Genomic DNA, 21,724 nt, shown 5'->3' with positions numbered 1-21,724 from the left:
GGAATCTTCTGGAACCTGCTTTTCATTTAAAAAATGGACATCAAAATGCTGAAAAAGATGGCTGCCGAGTGTCCACTGACTTGATCTGTGTATTATTCAAACTGCCGCACCGTCTGGGAAGGACAGAAGGGAGCTTTGAGGCTAAGAATTATTAATATCTATATCCTGCGACCACCCAGAAGAGATTTCCTGACCTGAATGGGTCTTTTTTCAGGAACAAAGGCAGTGGTTGTTTGACAGCCCCACGGACAATGTCTACATTAAAAGACCCAAGTTGGGGCTAATTAACTTCAGCCCAACGCCATATTTGGAAGACAGCTGTGAAGGAGCACATGATAAGGCAGCCATGTTGGTTGCCCATTTATAAAAAGGCTTTAAGTGCTGTCTGCAGACGACAGAACAACAATTGCAGATTCAGGAGCAGCAAAAAGGGCAGCGCTATCTTCTCTTTTAAAGACTAGACACCGCAACATCTTAAGGACTCTATTCCTGGCCCTTTTCAAGTCCACCAGTAGAGAAAACCGACGTCCTGGTAATGAGATTACAAGTAACCAGCTCGGTAACCTGCTGAAAATCCAGCTCTTAATAATAATAATCGTCTATTGTCACAAGTGGGCTTCAATGAAGGTACTGTGAAAAGCCCCTAGTCGCCACATTCCGGCGCCTGTTCGGGGAGGCCTGGTACAGGAATTGAACCCGCGCTGCTGCCATGCTCTGCATTACAAGCCAGCTGTTTAGCCCAATGTGCTAAATCAGTCCCTTGGATGGAATCCTGCAACAATTCTAATTTACCACTCCGACTATTGAATCCCTTTAGGGCAGCATGGTAGCATAGTGGTTAGCACAGTTGCTTCACAGCTCCAGGGTCCCAGGTTCGATTCCCGGCTGGGTCACTGTCTGTGTGGAGTCTGCACGTTCTCCCCGTGTCTGCGTGGGTTTCCTCCGGGTGCTCCGGTTTCCTCCCACAGTCTAAAGATGTGCAGGTGAGGTGGATTGGCCAGGCTAAATTGCCCCTTAGTGTCTAAAAAGGTTAATTAGGGTTACTGGGTTAAGGGCATGGGGTGGAGGAGGTGTGTGCTTGAGTGAGGTGCTCTTTACAAGGGCGATGCAGACTCGATGGGCCAAATGGTCTCCTTCTGCACTGTAAATTCTATGATTCCATTAGTGAAAACACCTTCTTCTCCGTGCCTGCAAAGTTTGCTTTTTCTCCCAAGTCAAGCCAATCCCATGAATGACTATTTCTAACAGCAGATGTGTATTATTCTCTTTAACTATATTTTTCCTCAGGATTGTGTATGTGTGTGAGTGGTGAGTAAGTAGCAATAGACTTTTTGGGTGAATATCTGAATAAATTATCCTCTTTTTTTTTAAACAATTTAGTGTACCCAATTCATTTTGTCCAATTAAGGGGCAATTTAGCGTGGCCAATTCACCTACCCTGCACATCTTTGGGTTGTGGGGCGAAACCCACGCAAACACGGGGAGAATGTGCAAACTCCACACGGACAGTGACCCAGAGCCGGGATCGAACCTGGGACCTCGGCGCCGTGAGGCTGCAGGGCTAACCCACTGCGCACCGTGCTGCCCAATAAATTATCCTCTTTATTTAAATCCACGAGAAGCTGAGTGTTGGTCATACACATTGTCCACACATTCAGGGGTTAAGAAGCACATACTCCTTCCTTTTCAAAAGCACACTGATTACAGACAGTAAGAGAAGGGAACAGGAGTTTCAATAACTCTCCCATCCCCTTGTGTACCACGGCCATGAGCTCAGTACCTGTGACGATAGGCAGACTATCATCTGTATATAATATGAGTAATTCATCATGACTGTAAATTTTATGATCTATGATCTGCATGTGTATCGTAAGTTATATGTTTTACCGTTGTAGTTCTACCATCCGACCAGCAGGTGAGGCGAGTACGGAGACCCAGGACCCGGGATGCACCATGTGCTCCTTCAGAAGGTGTTTGTCAGGAGTTGACAGCAGTCGCGGTTGAGAGTAGCTCCGTTGTATCTTCGTGTAAGTTAGTGATGGACGTTTATTTCCAACTGTATTCATCTTAGACATTTTAGTAATTTGTTTATGTAGTGTTAGTAATAAATAGCTTTGATTCTAAAACAAAGTCGAATGTTCTTTGTTCACATCAGCACGATCAAAGAACATTACAATACCCACAGGCACTATTGCTTTGGCAGAGTTGGCTTGAATCACCAAAAAAGGGACAAGCGTGCATTACAAGAGATAATGGGCAGGATTTCCCATGCTACCACCCCCCCCCCCCCCCCCCCTCCCCACTCACAGTGTGTTTACTGGAGCAAGTTGCCATTGGTCCAGTCCTCGCCCCCCCTCCTCCCACCCACCCCCCCCCCACCCCCCACCAATGTCGATGCCGTTTTGCATGGCATGCCCATCCCACCACCTTGGTAAGAGGCGGGCGCGGGCGCGCGGGGGGGGGGGGGGGGGGCGAGGGTGTCACGTTCTGTGGGCTGCGGGACCGGAAGATCCTGCTGGCGGGAAAGGCCGGCAAACTCTACCCAACGATTCTTTGCGAAGCACTGGGGAGAGTGGGAAAAGATTTTTAAATGAATTTAATTGAAAAATGAAAGGCTTGTAATGCAGGGCATCACCATTAAAACAGGTAAAAGACATGATGAGATAAGGCAGGGAGCAGTGTTGAGGTGACACCAGGTTTGGATTTTAAAAACTTGAAATGGTGGAAGGAAGTCTGAGAGTGGAAGAGGTCACAATTGTCAGGTACAGGGGAAGAACTAGTTGAGCTGGACACAGTCCAAAGCACAGCAGCGATAAGGTGAGAGGAGGAAGGCTGCAATTTTATCAGTAAAATAAAGATGAGAAAGGGATGAGGAATTCAGGAGAAGTGAAGTGTGAGAATGAGAACAGTTTGTGAATGCTGGAATATCTTGGCATTATAAAGAGGTCTTGTGTAAATGAAGTGTTTGGCCCAAGCAACTAAATCAGTGCTTTGCTTTCTCTTATTTTCTTCGCTCTTGACTTGACGGTGCTGCTGGATTACAGTTATAAAGCAACAACCAGAATCTAGGTGTGAACCTGGACAGAGACGATCAGCAGGCTAGTGAATCATAGAGGACGCCAGTTATGGCTCCTCATATTCTCTCGCAATGACCTCTCCCAAATCTCCTTCCAATTGTGGCCTTGCTTCCCTCTTTAATCTTGTGAAATAACTATGTTACCTTGGGTCACTACACTAGGCACCTTGGGTCACTACACTAGTTACCTTGGATCACTACACTAGGTTACCATGGATCACTACACGAGGTAACCTTAGGTCACTACACTCGGTTAAAGGCATTACACAAGTTGAAGCTCAAGACAGCAGCCATTCAAGATGGCAGCTGACCACCACTTTCTGAAGGGCAACTAGGGATGGGCAATAAATGCTGGCCTAACCAGCGATGCCCACATTACGCAAAAAAGAGTTAACAGCCCAAATTCTGCTGATCGATCCAGTTACTTTCGAGACAAGCAAAGCAAATGTCTGCAGATTGTATTTCACTGGTAGCAGACAATGGGACAATTGACTCATTGCCAGCAATAAAAAAAGGTTCAAAATTAAATTTTAAAATGTTTGCTTTCAATGCTATTTTCAACTTCGCATTGCACTTAGTGCAGTTTAATCGCAGATAATGAGGGGATCAGGTGATGTGAGACCATTTCCTCAATTTACCAACATTAAAATAGAGTAAACGCAAAATACTGCAGACGCTGGAAATCTGAAATAAAGAAATGAAAATGCTGGATGAACTCAGCAGGTCTGGCCATCATCTGTGGAGAGAGAGGGTGGGATTCTCCGGCCCCCCGGTTACCGGTTTCTTGATGCCGCACCATTTGTTGGCGGTAGGGTTCTCTACTCGTGCCGCTTGTCAATGGGGTTCCCATTGAAGTCAGGCGGGTGTGCGCTGCAAGCGTGAACAGAGCATCCCAACGGCTGGATAATTCCGGTCAGAGTTAACAATTCAGGTGTAAACGGCCCTTCTACAGTTGTGAACAGTTTTCCACAGATGCTGCCAGACCTGCTGCGTTTATCCAGCATTTTCTGTTAATTAAAATGGAGTAGGTGAGGTGAGGGGGTAAATTAGGAAGCAATTGTTAAGGTTCGGGGGAAGAGAGCAGGGGATGGCTCCTTCACAGATCTGGCAGCGGCATGATGGACTGAATGGCCATCGTCGGTGCTGTATGATGCCAATGACAACACAGACTGAACCCGCTGAGTGTTGGAGGGAGTGAAGCAGGAAGGAGGGAAGGCTTCCGTCATAGAAGAGTAAGTCACAACAAAAGTTGGCGCAATGGACCTTGATTGACAGGGAAGGTGAAGAGCATGGAGACTGGGTACATTCGGAGTCAGGAGTGAAGAGTGAAAGATTAAGAGTGAAAGTTCAGAGGAACAACGACGGAGCAGCATTGGTAAAAATGAAAGGTTGATAATAAAAAGGTTACATGAGACAATTAGCAGCCATCCAAGAAGGACCAACCAGTGCAAGACAATGTTGAGCTCCATTTTGCTGAGAACACTGCAGAGTGAACTGGCTGCTAAAGAGAGTGTGACTTCTTTGAAATAACCACCTAAATATGTTGCAAAAACAGCACCGTTTAAAGAGCTTTCAGAGAACCGATAATTTTTTGTTGTTGATTGCTGTTGATCCATAACGTAATTGGGCCTTTATTGTGCTTATTTTTTCTTGGTTGTTAGAAATTACGATTGAAAGGCATCATAATCAGATTGGCTTTGAAACTTGCAGAGCTGCACTGTTGGAAAATTATCAAAATCCATCACACCGAAGAGATAGAGAGCAGGCAAAGCTATTAAGGTTATCTTTCTGCAAAAGCAAAGATTGGATTTTGCAGCAAATTTAATCAGTTCATCACCACTCCAATATCAAACGATTTCTACAATCAGACTTGTCAGGCTGCAAGGCAAGAAGTGTTTAATAGATAACGACAGATTTGCATTCAATTCTGTTTCGGCTGCCGTGACGGGGAGGTAGGAATTCTTCCACTAGCCTGATATTCCAGTGTTTTATCTCTGATCTTTGGCAGGATTGTTTCTTTCCTTGGAAGCTAAGCTGAAGTGCCATCTGGTTGCTATTGTGATGGATTCAACAGCAACCGGGCAATCTAGCATGTACAAAACTTGTTCAAATGTCCCAATGACACAGTTAGGATAGAGTCATGCTGATCACAATCCCATTGTGGTCATAGACCCTCTTTCCCAGATGTGGAAATAAACTTCTTAGCTCACCCCTGACGGGTATGCTGTGAGGAACAAAATTGGAGGCAGGCATGGGAAGCCCTTGGGTGGGGAAGGAAGGGCATTCCAACCTCCATGGCTAATTCCCAACCTGTATTTCCTGCCACCGAAGGCAATCTCACTCAAAGCCCATCCACCCGCAGAGTCCCAGAGTTAAAGTCAAGCCTTGCATCTCTGTGCCATAAATGCTGGATCATAAAACCCACCCCCTCAGCACTATAAAAAAAAATCCTTTGGAGTATAGAGCTACTCTGCGATGTTACTCACTACATCAAAAGCTACAATTCCCAACCAACGTCTTCCTTGAGAGACATTCGTAGGCAATCTGCTAAACTCAGAAGAATGTATGGTTCTGCTCAGTGTGACTTTCCCCAATCACTGAACTCTTATTTTTAAATATACCAGGAGAGATCTGCTCGACATTACCCACAAAGATAGAAAAAGAAAATCATGACATAGGAATAAGAGTAGGCCATTCAGCCCTTTGAGTTTGTTCTGCAAATCAATTCGACATGACTCACCTGTATCTTAACTCCATATGACTGTCTTTATATCATATCTGTTGACACCCTCAACCAAGAAAAAAAATAGGCTTGACCATTTCAACGGCCCAACATACACCTTGGCTCATTCAGCAGCACCTTCCAACATCTAGACCATTAACATCTAGAAGGACAAGGGCAGCAGATGCATGGGAACACCACCACCTGGAAGTCTCCCTCCAAGTCAATCAGCATCCTGACCTGGAAATATATCACCGCTCCTTCATTGTTGCTGTTTCAAAATTGTGGAACTCCACCTCCACCCCCCCCACCCCCACACCAACAGCACTGTGGGTGTACCTACCCACATGGACAGCAGCGGTTCAAGAAGGCAACTCACCACCACCTTCTCAAGGGCAATTATGGATGGGCAACAAATGCTGGCCTAGCCAGCGAAGCCCACATCATGATTGAATTTTGAAAAAAGGTCTTTGTGGGATAAGGTATTTATGGATTTCATTTAAGATCTTAAGATTATGCCCTTTTGTTTTCGATTCTCCTACTAGACCAAATAGTTTCTCTGCATCTGCTCTATCAAATACCTTTATCATTTTAAATCCTTCAATTACATTACCCCATAACCTTTAAACTCAAGGGGCGACAAAACTGTCCTCATTATGCAACCATTTAAGACCTGGTATTATTCTGGTGAATCCCCAATATATCTTACCTGAGGCACAGAGTTTGAATTTGAGAGCAACATTCCTTTTTTTTTATAAATATTTTTTTATTGAGTTTTCATATTTTATATATTTTTTTTTTATAAATGTTTTTATTCAGTTTTCGTATTTTATATTGAACAAATTACAAATTGTTAGGAGAGAGAAAAAAAAACAAACAAAAACAAACACGCAAAAATTAACACACATATTTACAGGTAAGCATCTTCGTAGTAGTAACTGCGCCCCCCCCCCCCCCCCCTCCCCCCCTCAACATGTTTATTTAGCTTGGTTTTGGGCCTTAGCTAGCCATCGAACCCCCGTAACGAACCTGTAGCCCCCCCCCCCCTCCCGCTACCTTCCCCCGACTATTCTTCCTCTTGTACATTGGCCACAAATAGGTCCCGGAACAGTCGCATGAATGGCTCCCACGTTCTGTGGAAGCCGTCGTCCGACCCTCGGATGGCAAATTTGATTTTCTCCATTTGGAGAGATTCCGAGAGGTCGGACAGCCAGTCCGCAGCTCTGGGCGGTGCTGCTGACCGCCAGCCAAACAGGACATATTTTATATATGACAAATTACAAGTTATTAGAGAGAGAGGAAAAAAAAAAGGAAAACACAAAAATTTTACATGAATATTTACAGGTAAGCATCTTCATAACAATAATTGTGGCCGCCCCCTTTAGCCAGCATACATATTTTACATTCCCCAATATGGCCGAGGCACATGTTTATAGGCATTTATTTATAGTTTGGTTTTGGGCCTTGGCTTGCCATCAAACCCCCATACCGAGCCCGTAGCCCCCCCCCCCCCTCCCCCCGGCTACCTTCCCCCGATTCCCGCCCATTTTCCCCTGGTTCTTGGCCACCCGACTATTCTTCCTCATGTACGTTGGCCACAAACAGGTCCCGGAACAGTTGCATGAATGGCTCCCACGTTCTGTGGAAGCCGTGGTCCGACCCTCGGATGGCGAATTAGATTTTCTCCATTTGGAGAGATTCCGAGAGGTCGGACAGCCAGTCTGCAGCTCTGGGTGGTGCTGCTGACCGCCAGCCAAACAGGATTCTACGGCGGGCAATCAGGGAGGCAAAGGCAAGGGCGTCCGCCCTCCTCCCCAGGAATAGATCTGGCTGGTCTGAAACCCCGAAGACCGCCACTATCGGGCATGGCTCCACCCTCACCCCCACCACTTTGGACATAGCCTCGAAGAAGGCTGTCCAGTACTCCACAAGTCTGGGGCAAGACCAGAACATGTGGGCGTGGTTGGCCGGGCCTCTCTGGCACCGCTCACATTTGTCCTCCACCTCCGGGAAGAACCTACTCATACGGTTTCTCGTTAAGTGGGCTCTATGTACCACTTTTAGTTGCTTCAGGCTGAGCCTTGCGCACGTGGAGGTGGAGTTGAGAGCAACATTCCTGATGGGGCTCTCATCAAGGCTCCATTGAATTGAAGCATCACATCCAACCCATTTGAGTTGAAATTTCCGTAAACCTCTTTGATTATATTTTGCACCTCCAATTGTTCTATCGGAATATTAGGTTATATGTTCCAACCATAGGAATACAGATAAGAGTATTTGTTTCTTATTGAAAAGCAAAGTTGGGGGGTGGGGGGGGGGGGGGGGGGGGGGGAGGCGTCATCTCGTCATATTTGGAGAATAACTGAGGCAACAATTGAATCATGAGGAGGGAAGCAGGTTGATTTTAAAAATTCAGGAGCAATCAGCTCGCTGAAAATCAGAGGTGTTGGGGAGCTGGGCCACCAGAGGGTCCCATATTCATAGAATCCTTAGAATCCCTACAGTGCAGAAGGAGGCAATTCGACCCATCGAGTCTGCACTGACCCTTCGAAAGAGCATCCTACCCTCTCACCCACCCTATCCGCGTAACCCCACCTAACCTGCACATCCCTGGACACTAAGGAGAAATTTGGCATGGCCAATCCACCTGCCTGCACATCTTTGGACTGTGTGTTGAAGCTGGTGTACCCGGAGGAAACCCTATGGGAATCGTTTTTTATAAAGGTAATAGTGTTTTCTCATCTGCTCAGCTACCAGCAAAATGCCTCGTGTGAATTGGACAGCGTCCCAGCTACTGTGAACAAATAAAACTCCACTTACCGCACAGTGGACTGATAGACCAAATCCTCCCTCTTCTGATATTCATCAATGTGAGTGTAATTTGTAGAGAACAGGGCATCATATGTGAATATTTTCTGTTTGATGGTCCCTCCATCTGTCACCTGGTATCAAGGAACAATACATCACATTCAACGACGAGTGAGTGAAAATTTAAAAGTCCTTTTTATCACAGCACACAGCACCTGAGGCAGCCTGCATTCCCCAGTGAAGCATCGCAAAGTAAAGGAAAAGTTAGAATATTACACTTGACACATGAGAATGTTTCCGTTTCCCAAGTGAATCCTTCCATTGTGCTTAGAATGTGAAAGCAGGAATGCAGAGCTTCACATAAGGAAGGGGCCATAGCCTAATTCTACTGGGCTGCCTCATTGCAAAAGTAGACACCAATCATTAACACATACCTTACAGCGGGGCCGCAGAGGGAGAGATGGGAAGATGGAAGGGCAGATTATCAGTTTCTGGCACTGCGAGAGACGAACTGCGCGTTTGCCGTCACCACTTTGAGACAATCACATAGAAGGAGGCCATCTGGCCTGTCGAGTCTGCACCGGCCCTTGGAAAGAGCACTCTATTTGAGCCCACCCCTCCACCCTATCCCCATAACCCAGTAATCCCACCTAGCCTTTTTTGAACACTAAGGGCAATTTTGCATGGCCAATTTACCTAACCTGCACATCTTTACACTGTGGGAGGAACCCGGAGCACCCGGGGGAAACCCACGCAGGCATGGGGAAAATGCGCAGACTCCACACAGACAGTGACCGAAGCCGGATTTGAAGTGGGACCCTGGAGCTGTGAAGCAACAGTGCTATCCCCTGTGCGTGTTGGATTTTAGTCAGGTTGACCCACCGATCCCATCGTCGGCAAGCTCTTGGTTCATATTGAGTCTGCACGGGCAACCCAACAAAAGAGGCCAAGGGCTAAAAGGTATGTGGCTTAATCCTTATAAAGACTGGAGCAAAAATTTGAACGGTTTGGAGAGTTAAAGTTGGCATGGGAAGGGGAAAAACTTGTTCTGGCTTTTCGAAGACTGCAAATATTTTAAACGTATTTCTAACATTTCCAAAGGTAGGGGCAGAAATATGAAGGGAAGATAAAGTACATGTGGAGAAAGGAAATGGAATGCATGGGCAAGTGATGAGTGTGCCTTTCGAGAGATGTATCAGGTTAATTATCCACATGTCATGGGAAATGATATGGAAGAGGGCCACCTTAAAACTACCCAGGGAGAAACCTCAAAGGTACATGTCACAAAATGTTGGCCATCACATTCACTGCTTCTCATGACAAGTTCCGACATAACTTTGCAGCTCTTTCAATGATCACGCAACTCCAGCAGGAGATTTCCCACTTTGCTCCTAGCCTATCCCTTCTGACCTTGGCCTGTTGCAGTCTTCCAATGAAGTTCAATGTGCACTCAAAGTACAATCTTCAACTGGCTACCTTACAGCCTTCTGGGCATAGTGAGTCCAATAATTTTAGATGTAACCTCTGCCAAAGACGCGCTGGGATACCCCAAAGACGAACCTCTTCGAGGTTCCCAGGTAAGAGTTTACCTGTCACTGTGTAGAAGGGCTAATGTCCTGGGGACAACTGTGCTGCACCAGGAACCACCCAACACAACGATTTAAATTGTTAAACTTTGGATGGTTCTCCTATTTAGCACTAATAGTTACTCTGAAAGAGTACGAAATAAAAGCAGCTGCAACTTCAGCCTGGGACACCCACTTCCCCACACATTATGGAGCCCCTAGGAGAGTTCCTCACTCCCTCACCCCCACAAAGCACCCCTCCATGGTATTCCTCAGCCCCGCCCCCAACCTCCAATCCACATGGGATCTCTACCATCACCGCAAACCTGATCTCTGACCCAATGTGGCGGGACCCACGACCCAACCTGACCACCCCCGACCCAACCCCCATGCCTCCCAAACGTCCAAGTCCGACCGGCACTTAATACCCCCCTCCCCCCCCACCCCTGTATCCAACCCCCACCATAAAAGCTATTAACTGTCTTGAGTGGGGTGAAGGGCAGCTCAGACTCTCCCCCACCGCCCACACACCTACCCTGCCTCCAAAGCCTTTCTCCGTCAACAAGGAGGCAAAGGGAGAAAGGTTAAACTAAATACTATGACCTGATAATACACATTACATTGTAAGGCGACCTTTGAGAACTGAGGCAAAGAAGTTGGCAACTCGGGCACTCGAAACATAAACATCTTGCATAGGTTGTGGGAGCTACCATTGGAAATAATATCTCAGTGGGCAGAGTGTTGGTGTGGATATGATGTGGAGGGATCTTGAATATCCTTATTTCTTAACACAGCACCGCTCATATGGGCACACCTCTGTCACTGGATAGTGTGCTCCTTTAACGTACGTTTCCCAAATCTCTACAGGCACAGCCAAGTGTGCTCACTTTGACTCACTGGTTGTGCAGCACAGAGGGAATGCACTCCTGTTAGAGTTGCTTTTTTTTCTTTATTCGTTTATGGGATGTGGGCATTTAAGAGTCAACCACCTGCTGTGTCAGAAGTCACATGTAGGCCAGACCAGGTAAGGATGACAGATTTCCTTCCATATAGGGCATTAATGAACCAGGTGGGTTTTTATAACAATTGACAATGGTTTCATGGCCATCATTAGACTTTTAATTCCAGATTTTAAAAAATTGAATTCAAATTCCACCATCTGCACAGGTGGGATTCGAACGCAGGACCCCAGAGCATTACCTTGAGTGTCTGGATTATTAGTCTAGCGACAATAACACTATGTCACTGCCTCCCCTATGCAGAATAAGACACCCAACCTCCCCAGGAATCCATGTTGGTGTGGAGCCGACACAGAATCAAAGAATCTCTACAGTGCAGAAGGCTATTTGGCCCATGTCGAAAATGCTCCACGCCAACTACCCGACCAGACTGGCTGGCAGCGCCATCAGTGGCAGCTAGTGGGACTGCAGGTAAAGAGGGAAATCAAGGCCCATGAATCCCCGGAGCAGGCAAGTCTCGGGCCCACAGGATTTGTGTAGGTTAGGAGAGAGATGGGGCGGGATGGGGGTGGGGGGGTTTGACATAAGGACAGCCACTCAACGATTGGCCATGGGGACCCCCCCGAAGTGCGACACCTTCCCCCCCCCCTTCCGTCTCACCCTTTAAACATTTTTGTTTCAAGGACAAGCTTGCAGCTCCTGCCAAATGTTTAATGGCATGGACAGTGTATTATCAGGGCTAATAGACTTGAAAACAAGCCTAATTAACCGTTAATTATTCATTTGAATATCAAGGGCGGACTGATTTCAGAGCCTGTCTACCAACTCCCCCCCCCCCCCCCCCCCGGTATTATGCAGGCGATCTTTGGGGGGTGGGGCAGGGTGGTGGTGGGATGGGCGCCCACTCCAATTTACATGCCACCGCCCACTCCCCCCCACAGGAATAATGTTGACTGGAGGCACATCAAATTCAGCCTGCTGTCTTTCAGAGGGGATGTTAAAATGAGGCCCTGTCTGGCCTCGCATGTAAAGGATCCTGTCAGACCAGTCCCTGAAATGCCATGGTGTTCTCCCCATGTCTCAGCCAACATTTATCCCTTAACCTGTACAGCCAATAATCTGGGAGTTTATCTCAACGTTGGAACATTGCTTTGTGCAAATAGACTGCTTTATTTCTCCACTTTGCAACAGCGATCGCAGAGTACCTATTGGATGTGATGCACTTTTGAAAAGGCTCTATATAAATGCAACGTTTCTCTTTGACAATGCTATTTTAAATATGTAATAGCACAGATGGAGTAGGATAAAGTGAATCAACATTAGCATGAGTGCCACACAGCTCCTAAATCTTGTCTCCTTGTCAGTCAATCCCACACAGTGCCACACAAACATATTGTTGTGCTAGTTCAAGCTGAAATATCCTGAATCTCACTCACAACGGCTTACAAAAGCTTGAGGAGGTAGCTTCAGGTGAGTCATATCTTGAAGTGCCTCAGTTACAGTCAATCTTCGAGTGAACTAGTAAACATTATCCACCCAGTTTGCTTTTCTTGCAAACATCATGTCGAAAAACAGTTCTCTAAATTGTTTTCATATCAATTACAGTTTTTCCACAAATATTCCAAAATAAACCAAAGACAGTCATAAAAATGGACCACAAAGTTGGAAGAAAGGCGGCACGATGGTCCAGTGGTTAGCACTGCTGTCTCACAGCACCAGGGACCCGGGTTCGATTCCGACCTGCACGTTCTTCCCGTGTCTGCATGGATTTCCTTCGGGTGCTCCGGCGTCCTCCCACAACCAAAGATGCACAGGTTTGGTGGACTGCCCATGCTAAATTGCCACTGGGTGGGGTTATGTGGTGGTAGGGTGCTCTTTCAGAGGGTCAGTGCAGACTCAATGGGCCAAATAACCTCCTTCTGCACTGTAGGGATCCTATGATTCAATGACGTAAACTGAAATTATTTTGTCCTTTGAAGAACTCCATTACTTACGAAGCATCCCTCACCGTAGGCAGGTTAACAGAGCAGATAATACAGTCATGCAAGTTCAACTCCATTTAATTAAATTAGAATATTTAATAAAGCTCTCACTATTTGGGCGAAAACAGATTAGCCCAGCCGATGCTGCTGGGAACGTTGTGATCAATTGTTCTATCTGGATAGATGAATGTGCACCTGGGTTGCCAATTCCCATCTTGTGTGACAGATCCACAAAATATACTCTGGAGGCATTTCCGGATTTCATGGCTTCTTTGTATTTGTGCCTTGTGTTCATTCCGCCTGCTCTCCCCTGAAGGCACTGACTTTCATGGGACTCAGCTGTCTGCCAGTACCCGATCTAGTGGCTGTTTTCCCTGCGTAATTTAAAAACAAAATTAATTCATGGGTTGTGAGCATCGCTGGCTGGGTCTGCATATCCCCTAATTGCCCTTGAACTGAGTTCATTTCAGACGGCAGTTATGAGTCAACCATATTGCTGTGGGTCTGGAGTCCCATGTAGGCCAGACCAGGTAAGGACGGCAGATTTCCTTCCCTAAAGGGCATTCGTGAATCAGGTGGGTTTTTACGACAATTGTCAATGGTTTCATGGACATCGCTAGGCTTTTCATTCCAGATTGTTAGATTACGCAATGAGTGTGGGTGCTGAGAGAGATCTTGCACCCACCCCACCCCCAAATTGTGCTCACCGATGTTTGAACCTGGCACCTTGACTGAACTCAGTTAACTCATCAACAGAGATTGGAGTCCCTTCCCTTGTAGACAATTCCCTCACAGCCTGGCTTTAGCCAAGAGATATGATTTAGCACTGCAGGGTCAGAGATTGGGCTAACACGACTGTATCAGGAATTTAGGTGCAAAGATCAGCACAGCACCAAAGAATCCCTCCCATGCAAAAGGAGGCCATTCAGCCCATTGAGTTTGCACTAACCCTCTGAAAGAGTACCCTACCTAGGCCAACTCTCCCGCCCTTTCCCACAACCCTGTAACCCCATCTAACCTTTGGACACTAATGGGCAATTTAGCATGGCCAATCCACCTGACCTGCACATATTTGGAATGTGGAAGGAAGCCCGAGCACCCGGAGGGAACCCACACAGACAAGGGAAGAACATGCAAACTCCATACAGTCAACCAAGGCCAGAATCGAACCCTGGTCCCTGGCACTATGAGGCAGAAATGCTAACTGCTCTGCCACCGTGCCATCTCAACACGCTCTTTTCAACCCCCACTTTGGTTTCCTATCCATCACGGAATTCTCATTGCATGTTCCCAGTCACATGGAATTCTGCGTTGGGAACAATGATTCATAAAATCTACTTGGTAAATTAATTGCACAATGTCAACAATTCAAGACTTTTTTCCGCTGAATTACTGCTCCCACACCAATCTCCATTTCGCCTGCCGTCCCTGCCAACTGCTTTTTAAAAAATAAAATTTTAGAGTACCCAATTCTCTTTTTCCAATGGAGGGACAATTTAGCGTGGCTAACCCACCTACCCTGCACATTTTAGTGTTTGTGGGGGTGAGGCCCACGCAGACATGAGGAGAATATGCAAGCTCCACACGGACAGTGACCCGGGGCTGGGATCGAAACCGGCTCCTCAGCGCTGTGAGGCAGCAGTGCTAACCACTGAGCCACCGTGCCGCCCGCCAACTGCTTTGTGTATTTGCTTCCCCAGCAAGACAACACCCCCATTCAGGCGACAATCACAGACAACTTCCTATATTTTCTGTCCTGATTACCCTTCATTTCTCCCCCAGAAAGATGGCTATAATTACATCGATTGTCTCCAATGACAAGTCAGGGTTTTAATATCTCTTTGATAAGAATCGCCTTAATTCTCCTTTAATATAGTCGCTGCTCATGAGATCTGTCGCCTCTTTTGAACTGCTCTACATATTGTATTGTTGCTGTTTAAGATGCTGATTCAACTCCACTTGGAGGATCGCTTGTAAACCCTAGTTACCGTATCAAAGGAAGGGGATTATTGCTCACGTGGGGGGTAACAGTCGGGTCATAAATCTGGGACTTCCCTCCTTGACAGCATTGTGGATGTATCTTCGCCACATGGACTGCAAGAAGGCTTCACCGTCTCAAGGGCAGATTAAGGACTGGTAATAAATGCTGGCCTCACATCCCACACGTTGAGTACAAAAACCAACAACAGCTCGTCTTAACAATGCATTTACATAGCGACTTCAATGGAGAAAATACTTGAGGGTAAATCATGGGGTCACAATGCAAACTTTTGAAGAAGTGAGCAATGGTTTGTCAGATACACCTTTGTGGAGGATTTTTAAAGGTAGAAAGAGGAGTGAGGGGTTTAGAGAGGGAACACCAGAATGAAGAACAGAGGCGGCGGAAGTGTCTGCGAAGATGTGAAGAGGATGGTGTGGTGAATGTACTTCATGTAATTCACACTGTATAGTATTGTGTCCTTGTGGGCTCTGTCTCTGAGCCGTTGCGCGGCTCTGCCCACAGGGGGAGACGAGGAGCTTGTACAGGGCTCCACCCTTGGCTCCGCCCATGGCCCCTCCCACTACCGGACGTATAAAGTGCTGCAGCCTCGTGAGCCTGCCCTCAGTTTTTCTGGTCGCAGGCAGGCTCAGTTGTAAGTCTATTAAAACCACAGTTTACTTCCTATCGTGTCTCGAGTGAATTGATGGTCACATCAGATGGTAATGCACAAAATTTTTTTTTAAATAAATTCAGTGTACCCAATTCATTTTTCTCCAATTAAGGGGCAATTTAGCGTGTTCAATCCACCTACAAAGCACATCTTTGGGTTGTGGGGGCGAGAGCCACGCAAACACGGGGAGAATGTGCAAACTCCACACAGACAGTGACCCAGAGCCGGGACTGAACCTGGGACCTCGGCGCCATGAGGCAGCAGGGCTAACCCACTGCGTCACCGTGCTGCCTGGTAATGCACAAAAATGCCAAGTTTGGAGCACGACAACCGATCGGGAGGGGGTAGAAGGCCATGGCTGTTGCAGAGATAGACTGATGGTGAAGCCATGGTGGGATTTGAAGGTGAGCATAACGACTTCAAATTTGGGGCTTTGGGGAAGAGTGGACCGATGCAGGAACCGGCGGGATGGGCAAGCTGGACTTCACAAGGGGAAGACTTTGAACAGGTAAATATTGAACAAATTAAGAGATTATGGTGGTGGGGAACCTCAGACTTCCAGAAATAAGAGAAATCAAGTTTAGGAGATGGTAAGCAGGTGGTCATGGATTTTAGGAGTAGTTGCAGTGAGGCTCGAAAGGAGATGGGTGATGTTGAGAGGCTGGCAGTAAGCAGCAAGGGGTTGGAAGCTTGAAGTTCACCTCCATGTAGAACAAAGTCTGAAGATTCAACACACTCTAGTTTGCCCTCAACTACTTTTGTGGGCGAAGTTGGGAACAGGGGAAGATTGCCAGGGGGGGGAGGGGGGGGAGGGGATGGATTCGGTGGCAACAACACCAGGCTCGCTTTAACAGAAATCAAACAGAGTCCCGTGTTGAGCGCATTTAGCTGGCAGCACCAAGAACAACCCCGCTATTAAACGGAACTCTGCTTCATTTTGGGGCTTCACTGGGGAACCCCTCGCCACCCAAGTGCCAGTAAGCCTGGGACCTCCAAATCGCAGGGGTTAGATCCCGGACCTTGGGTATCTCCGGTGTGAGCACATTCAGGTGAACTTGACTGCCCACTTGAATATGCAAATTTATTTTGTTAGATCTCGCGACGCATGGCGGGGCTGGTAAATCTCGCGAGATGCCTCTTGCGAGATTTGCGTTCTTCGCCGCGTCCTGGGTCGGTCGCGCCGAGGCCAGTAGATCACGGCCACCATCTTTGATGGGGTGTGGATGTGTCAAAATGATGGCCGCAGTTTTCCCTTGGTTGTTAGGATCAAGGAGCGATGAAATTGGTCCATGCCAGCAAATTGGAGCTGATTCTTCTCTGCTCCTTGTCACCTTTTCACTGAAATTCTGGAAATGATCATTCGAACTCTCTTCAGAGACACGTTTCCTCTCACTGTCACTTTTACTTGGCTTGGAGTGCAAAGCCGTGGCAATATTTCATCCAAGCCAATTGAAAGTAACAATACGAGCAAGGTGAAAAACCAGCTGTCGGTTAATGTGCGGTGAGCCGGTTTTGCACTGGTTGGCCGATTCCACCGCCGGCGCACTTTACCAATTTCCAGGAGTTTGGTTTCTTCCTGATGAAAAAGAAGAGGTTTCTGAGGTAACTCAATTCAAGTTCAAACAAAGATAATTGACAAACTTCATTCAGATCAATTGCTCACTGTAGCAATGGTATCAAGCATCAGGGGACGTGAGTGTCAAATAACAGTGTTAGGTGTGAGGGGCGATGTTGAAGGAATATTTTCACAGAAAGGGTAATGGAGTTGTGCAGTCACTTATGAAGGAAGGACATTGAAGCTGACAGCATAAATAGGTTCAGGAAGCAATAAGACTTATTTTTTCTGCTGAAAGGATTAAGGAATCTGATTAAAGTGAGATTAATCTATTAAGAAAAGGACTGGGCTTGTTCAGTCAAATGTTCCAAAAAGAAAGCTTGGGATTTAATTGCTCAGCGAGATATGGACTAGTTAAAACGTTGATGTTAGATTCCTGTGCATGTTAGTTTAATCCCCCAAGGCTCCTTTAATCCCTCGGAGGATGTGCAGCTGGAGACACCGTTTATCACAGCTCAGCAGGGAATTCCGCTCAAAAGCATCAGGTAAGGAGGTGTGTTTGGAACTAATGGTACATAGGCATCAGCTCATTCATTTCCTTTCTGTTATACTCTCTTATGACTAAGAACATAGAACATACAGTGCTGAAGGAGGCCATTTGGCCCATCGTGTCTGCACCGACCCACTTAAACCCACACTTCCACCCTATTCCTGTAACCCAATAACCCCTCCTAACCGTTTTGGTCACTAAGGGCAATTTAGCATGGCCAATCCACCTAACCTGCACATCTTTGGACTGTAGGAGGAAACCGGAGCACCCGGAGGAAACCCACACAGACACGGGGAGAACATGCAGACTCCTCACAGACAGTGAGCCAGCAGGGAATCGAACCTGGGACCCTGGCGCTGTGAAGCCACAGTGCTAGCCACTTATGCTGCCGTGCTGCCCTATTTAACTACTAGGGGAACTTACATAATGCATCAGCTTGCAGCAGCCCCTTTGTTACCCAGTTCGACTTGCATGTTCTGAAACCCATTTTTATTGATCTGGCCTCTCCCCTCATGTGGAGCAGCATCAGTGACTGAGCCAGCGTTAACATTGGATAACCCAGGTGAAACAAGTTCGTACCCACTTCCATCATCAGCTTTGACAGAGAGTCATCCAGACTCGAAACGTTCGCTCCCTTCTCTCTCCACAGATTCTGACAGACCTGCTGAGATTGTCCGGTACTTTCTGTTTTTGTTTCAGGTTCCAGCGTCCGCAGGAATTTGCTTTTATCCATCATCAAGGGTCATTAGTGACTGCTAAATGAGGAGGGTATTCACAGGATGAGGAGGTCTAAGTGGCCGTGAGATACACACGAACTGGCTCAACCTCTTGGGTATAGGGCGGCACAGTAGCATATGGGCGGCACGGTAGTACAGTACTTAGCACTGTTGCTTCACAGCACCAGGGTCCCAGGTTCATTTCCTGGCTTGGCCACTGTCTGTACAGAGTCTGTGCATTCTCCCTGTGTCTGCGTGGGTTTCCTCCGGGTGCTCCGGTTTCCTCCCACAAGTCCCGAAAGATGTGCTGTTAGGTAACTTGGACATTCTGAATTCTCCCTCTGTGTACCCGAACAGGCACCGGAGTGTGGTGACTAGGGGCTTTTCACAGTAACTTCATTGCAGTGTTGATGTAAGCCTGCTTGTGGTAATAATAAATATTATTATTATCAGCACCAAATCGCAGCTGCCTCTTTTAGAATCCAGAGTTGCGGGCAGTACTAAGAAATGTCATCAAATAACAGTACTCATCAACTAACGATGAACCTTTTTCTGATGGGATCAAGGAACCCAATGATAGGCCTATACCCATTGGAGTTTAGAAGTATGGGAGGTGATCTTATTGAAGCATACGCAACATTGAGGAGACTGGATGCTGGGAGGATGTTTCCTCTTGTCAGGGAGGCTGGAACTAGGGAACATAGTTTATGGATAAGAGGTCCTCCTTTTAAAACAAAGATGAGAAGATATTCTTTGACAAAGCTTTGACAAAGCTTTGACAAAGAGTCATCGGACTCGAAACGTTAGCTCTTTTCTCTCCCTACAGATGCTGCCAGACTTGCTGAGATTTTCCAGCATTGTCCCTTTTGTTTCAGATTCCAGCATCCACAGTAATTTGCTTTTATTATGAGAAGATACTCTTTACTCTCAGGATCATTGGTCTGTAGAATTCTCTTCACCAGAAAGCGTGGGAGGCTGGGCCATTGAACATTCAGACGTGGGACCACAACCAACAGCCATGAACTTGTCGAAAGGTGGAGGAGGCTCGAAGGGCCGAATGGCCTCCCTCTGTTCCTAAGTCCTATGCTCCTATATTTGTCACATTTCCCTCTTTGTGCCAAGGTATGCAGAGGAGCCCTGAACCCATGGTGAATGGAAGCTGTTCACTATACACTGTTCCTGAACTAATGACTCACTAATTTCTCTTTCTGCTTTAATTGGAAATCCCTAGGGTCTGAATTTTCTGTTTGGTAGGAGTTGGGGAATGGGCGAGGAATGCAGCAGAGCGCCAAATTCTCCACTCTCACTGACAGTGGTGACGGGGCGATCTCGGATCGGATAATCCAGGCCAGTGGCTGATCCTCTACCTCAACTTCTCCTTTAAACCCTTCCTATCCAAAAATCTGGAGTGCCATGTTGTATGGCACTGAGCTACACAGACCAGAAAGGAAGTTCTGATCCTTGGCCTAGGCTGAGTTATTTGACCTCATTTGGCTTGGCAGTGTGAATGGTATACAATTAGCCGCAGCAACTGACTCTGTGCTCTACGGACTGTTTCCTGGGACACACACCGAGACAAATATCAACTGCTGCTGGAAGGTCATCAACCCGGTGAAAAACGCTCTTTGGTCTGCCCGAAACTTGCTGATCTTCCAGTGCAAAGAATTGTCCTCGACCGAGTGTTGCAGACTGGCACATTCCAAGGTCCAGGACTACGTGCTGAGGGATGCACTCAAGCTTGGGGCAGCTGCCGCCAAGACGCAATGGGGAAAGACCACTGTGTAAGGTCTTACCAGCAAATGTACACCGAGGGGTTGGTAACAGTGTAAAGCCCCTCGGTCCGAGTCTTCAATACCACAATGTATGAAAGAAACAAAGCAATGTAAATATTTAAGAAAGAACTGTAACTTATAGTAGGATACGTGTGTAACGTTATCCCAATTGAATTGAAGAAAGACAAATGAATGTAACTCAGATGGAAATGTACAGTCAAGACAATTTGAAATGTTCTGTAAAGTTTATTATAAATTTTATGAATAAAGTATATTTTTTGAAAAAAACAAAAAAAAAACTCCACCTCCTTGTGGAATGTGCCTTTGCAAAGAAGGTCTGGGGAGAGATGCAGTGGTATTTGTCAAGGTCCCGGGCAGCTCTGTGACACAGGACTCTGTGCTCTACGGACTGTTTCCGGGGACACACACCGAGACAAACATCAACTGCTGCTGGAAGGTCATCAACTCGGTGAAAGACGCTCTTTGGTCTGCCCGTAACTTGCTGATCTTCCAGTGCAAAGAACTGTCCTCGACCGCGTGTTGCAGACTGGCACATTCCAAGGTCCAGGACTACGTGCTGAGGGACGCACTCAAGCTTGGGGCAGCTGCCGCCAAGGCGCAATGGGGAAAGACTACTGTGTAAGGTCTTACCAGCAAATGTACACCGAGGGGTGGGTAACAGTGTAAAACCCCTCGGTATGAGTCATTAACACTCCAATGTATATAAGAAACATGACAATGTAAATATTTAAGAAAGAATTGTAACGTAAAGAGGGATATGTGTGTAATGTCATCCAAATTGAATGGAAGAAAGTCAAGGGAATGTGTAACTTTGATGGAAATGTATAGTCAAGACAATTTGAAATGTTCTGTAATGTTTATTATAGATTTTATGAATAAAGTATTTTTTTTTTAAACTCTGCACTAGATGGGATGCTGTGGGTCAGGAATTCAGCAGAGGCTCTTGTTCCTGATCATTATTTAATCCCTCCTTCTAGGAGTGCGTACATTAAATCAGACTTGGCTGTAATGCCTGCACGTCGGAATAGCATGCTCAGAAGTTCTGAATCGCACATGAAAAATGAACACAGCTTTCGCGGAACCCATGCCGTTTTCTTCCAGCTCGAGAGAGGACAAGAACAAAAGGAACAAAAATAATGCAGCAGATTAATGGCCTGAGATGTCACATAAACAAATACAAATATATTAATTGTTCAACTAACAGAATCCGTCAATTTAATGCCTCATTAATCTCCAGTGTCCAACTAATCTAACCATAATACTCTGTTGTTTAATGTGAAGCTGCTTCAAACTGTTGAATTATTGTAAATGCAAAGGAGCATTTGTCTAACTAAATTATTATATGCA

At 46.5% G+C, this 21,724-nt stretch overlaps 1 protein-coding gene across 1 annotated transcript in view; it reads right to left on the bottom strand.

The window, feature by feature from the left end:
* The window catches only part of igsf21a (immunoglobin superfamily, member 21a), a 337,456-nt gene that overhangs the window by 210,059 nt on the left and 105,673 nt on the right, over positions 1 to 21,724 (bottom strand). The window contains exon 3 of the mRNA XM_038822152.1: positions 8,619 to 8,740. Coding sequence (XP_038678080.1) covers positions 8,619 to 8,740 — 122 coding nt within the window. The remainder of the gene's footprint in view (positions 1 to 8,618; positions 8,741 to 21,724) is intronic.

Source organism: Scyliorhinus canicula, chromosome 16, assembly GCF_902713615.1.
Source record: "Scyliorhinus canicula chromosome 16, sScyCan1.1, whole genome shotgun sequence".
Classification (NCBI taxonomy): Eukaryota; Metazoa; Chordata; class Chondrichthyes; order Carcharhiniformes; family Scyliorhinidae; genus Scyliorhinus; species Scyliorhinus canicula.
This window is presented reverse-complemented; position numbering and strand designations above follow the sequence as displayed.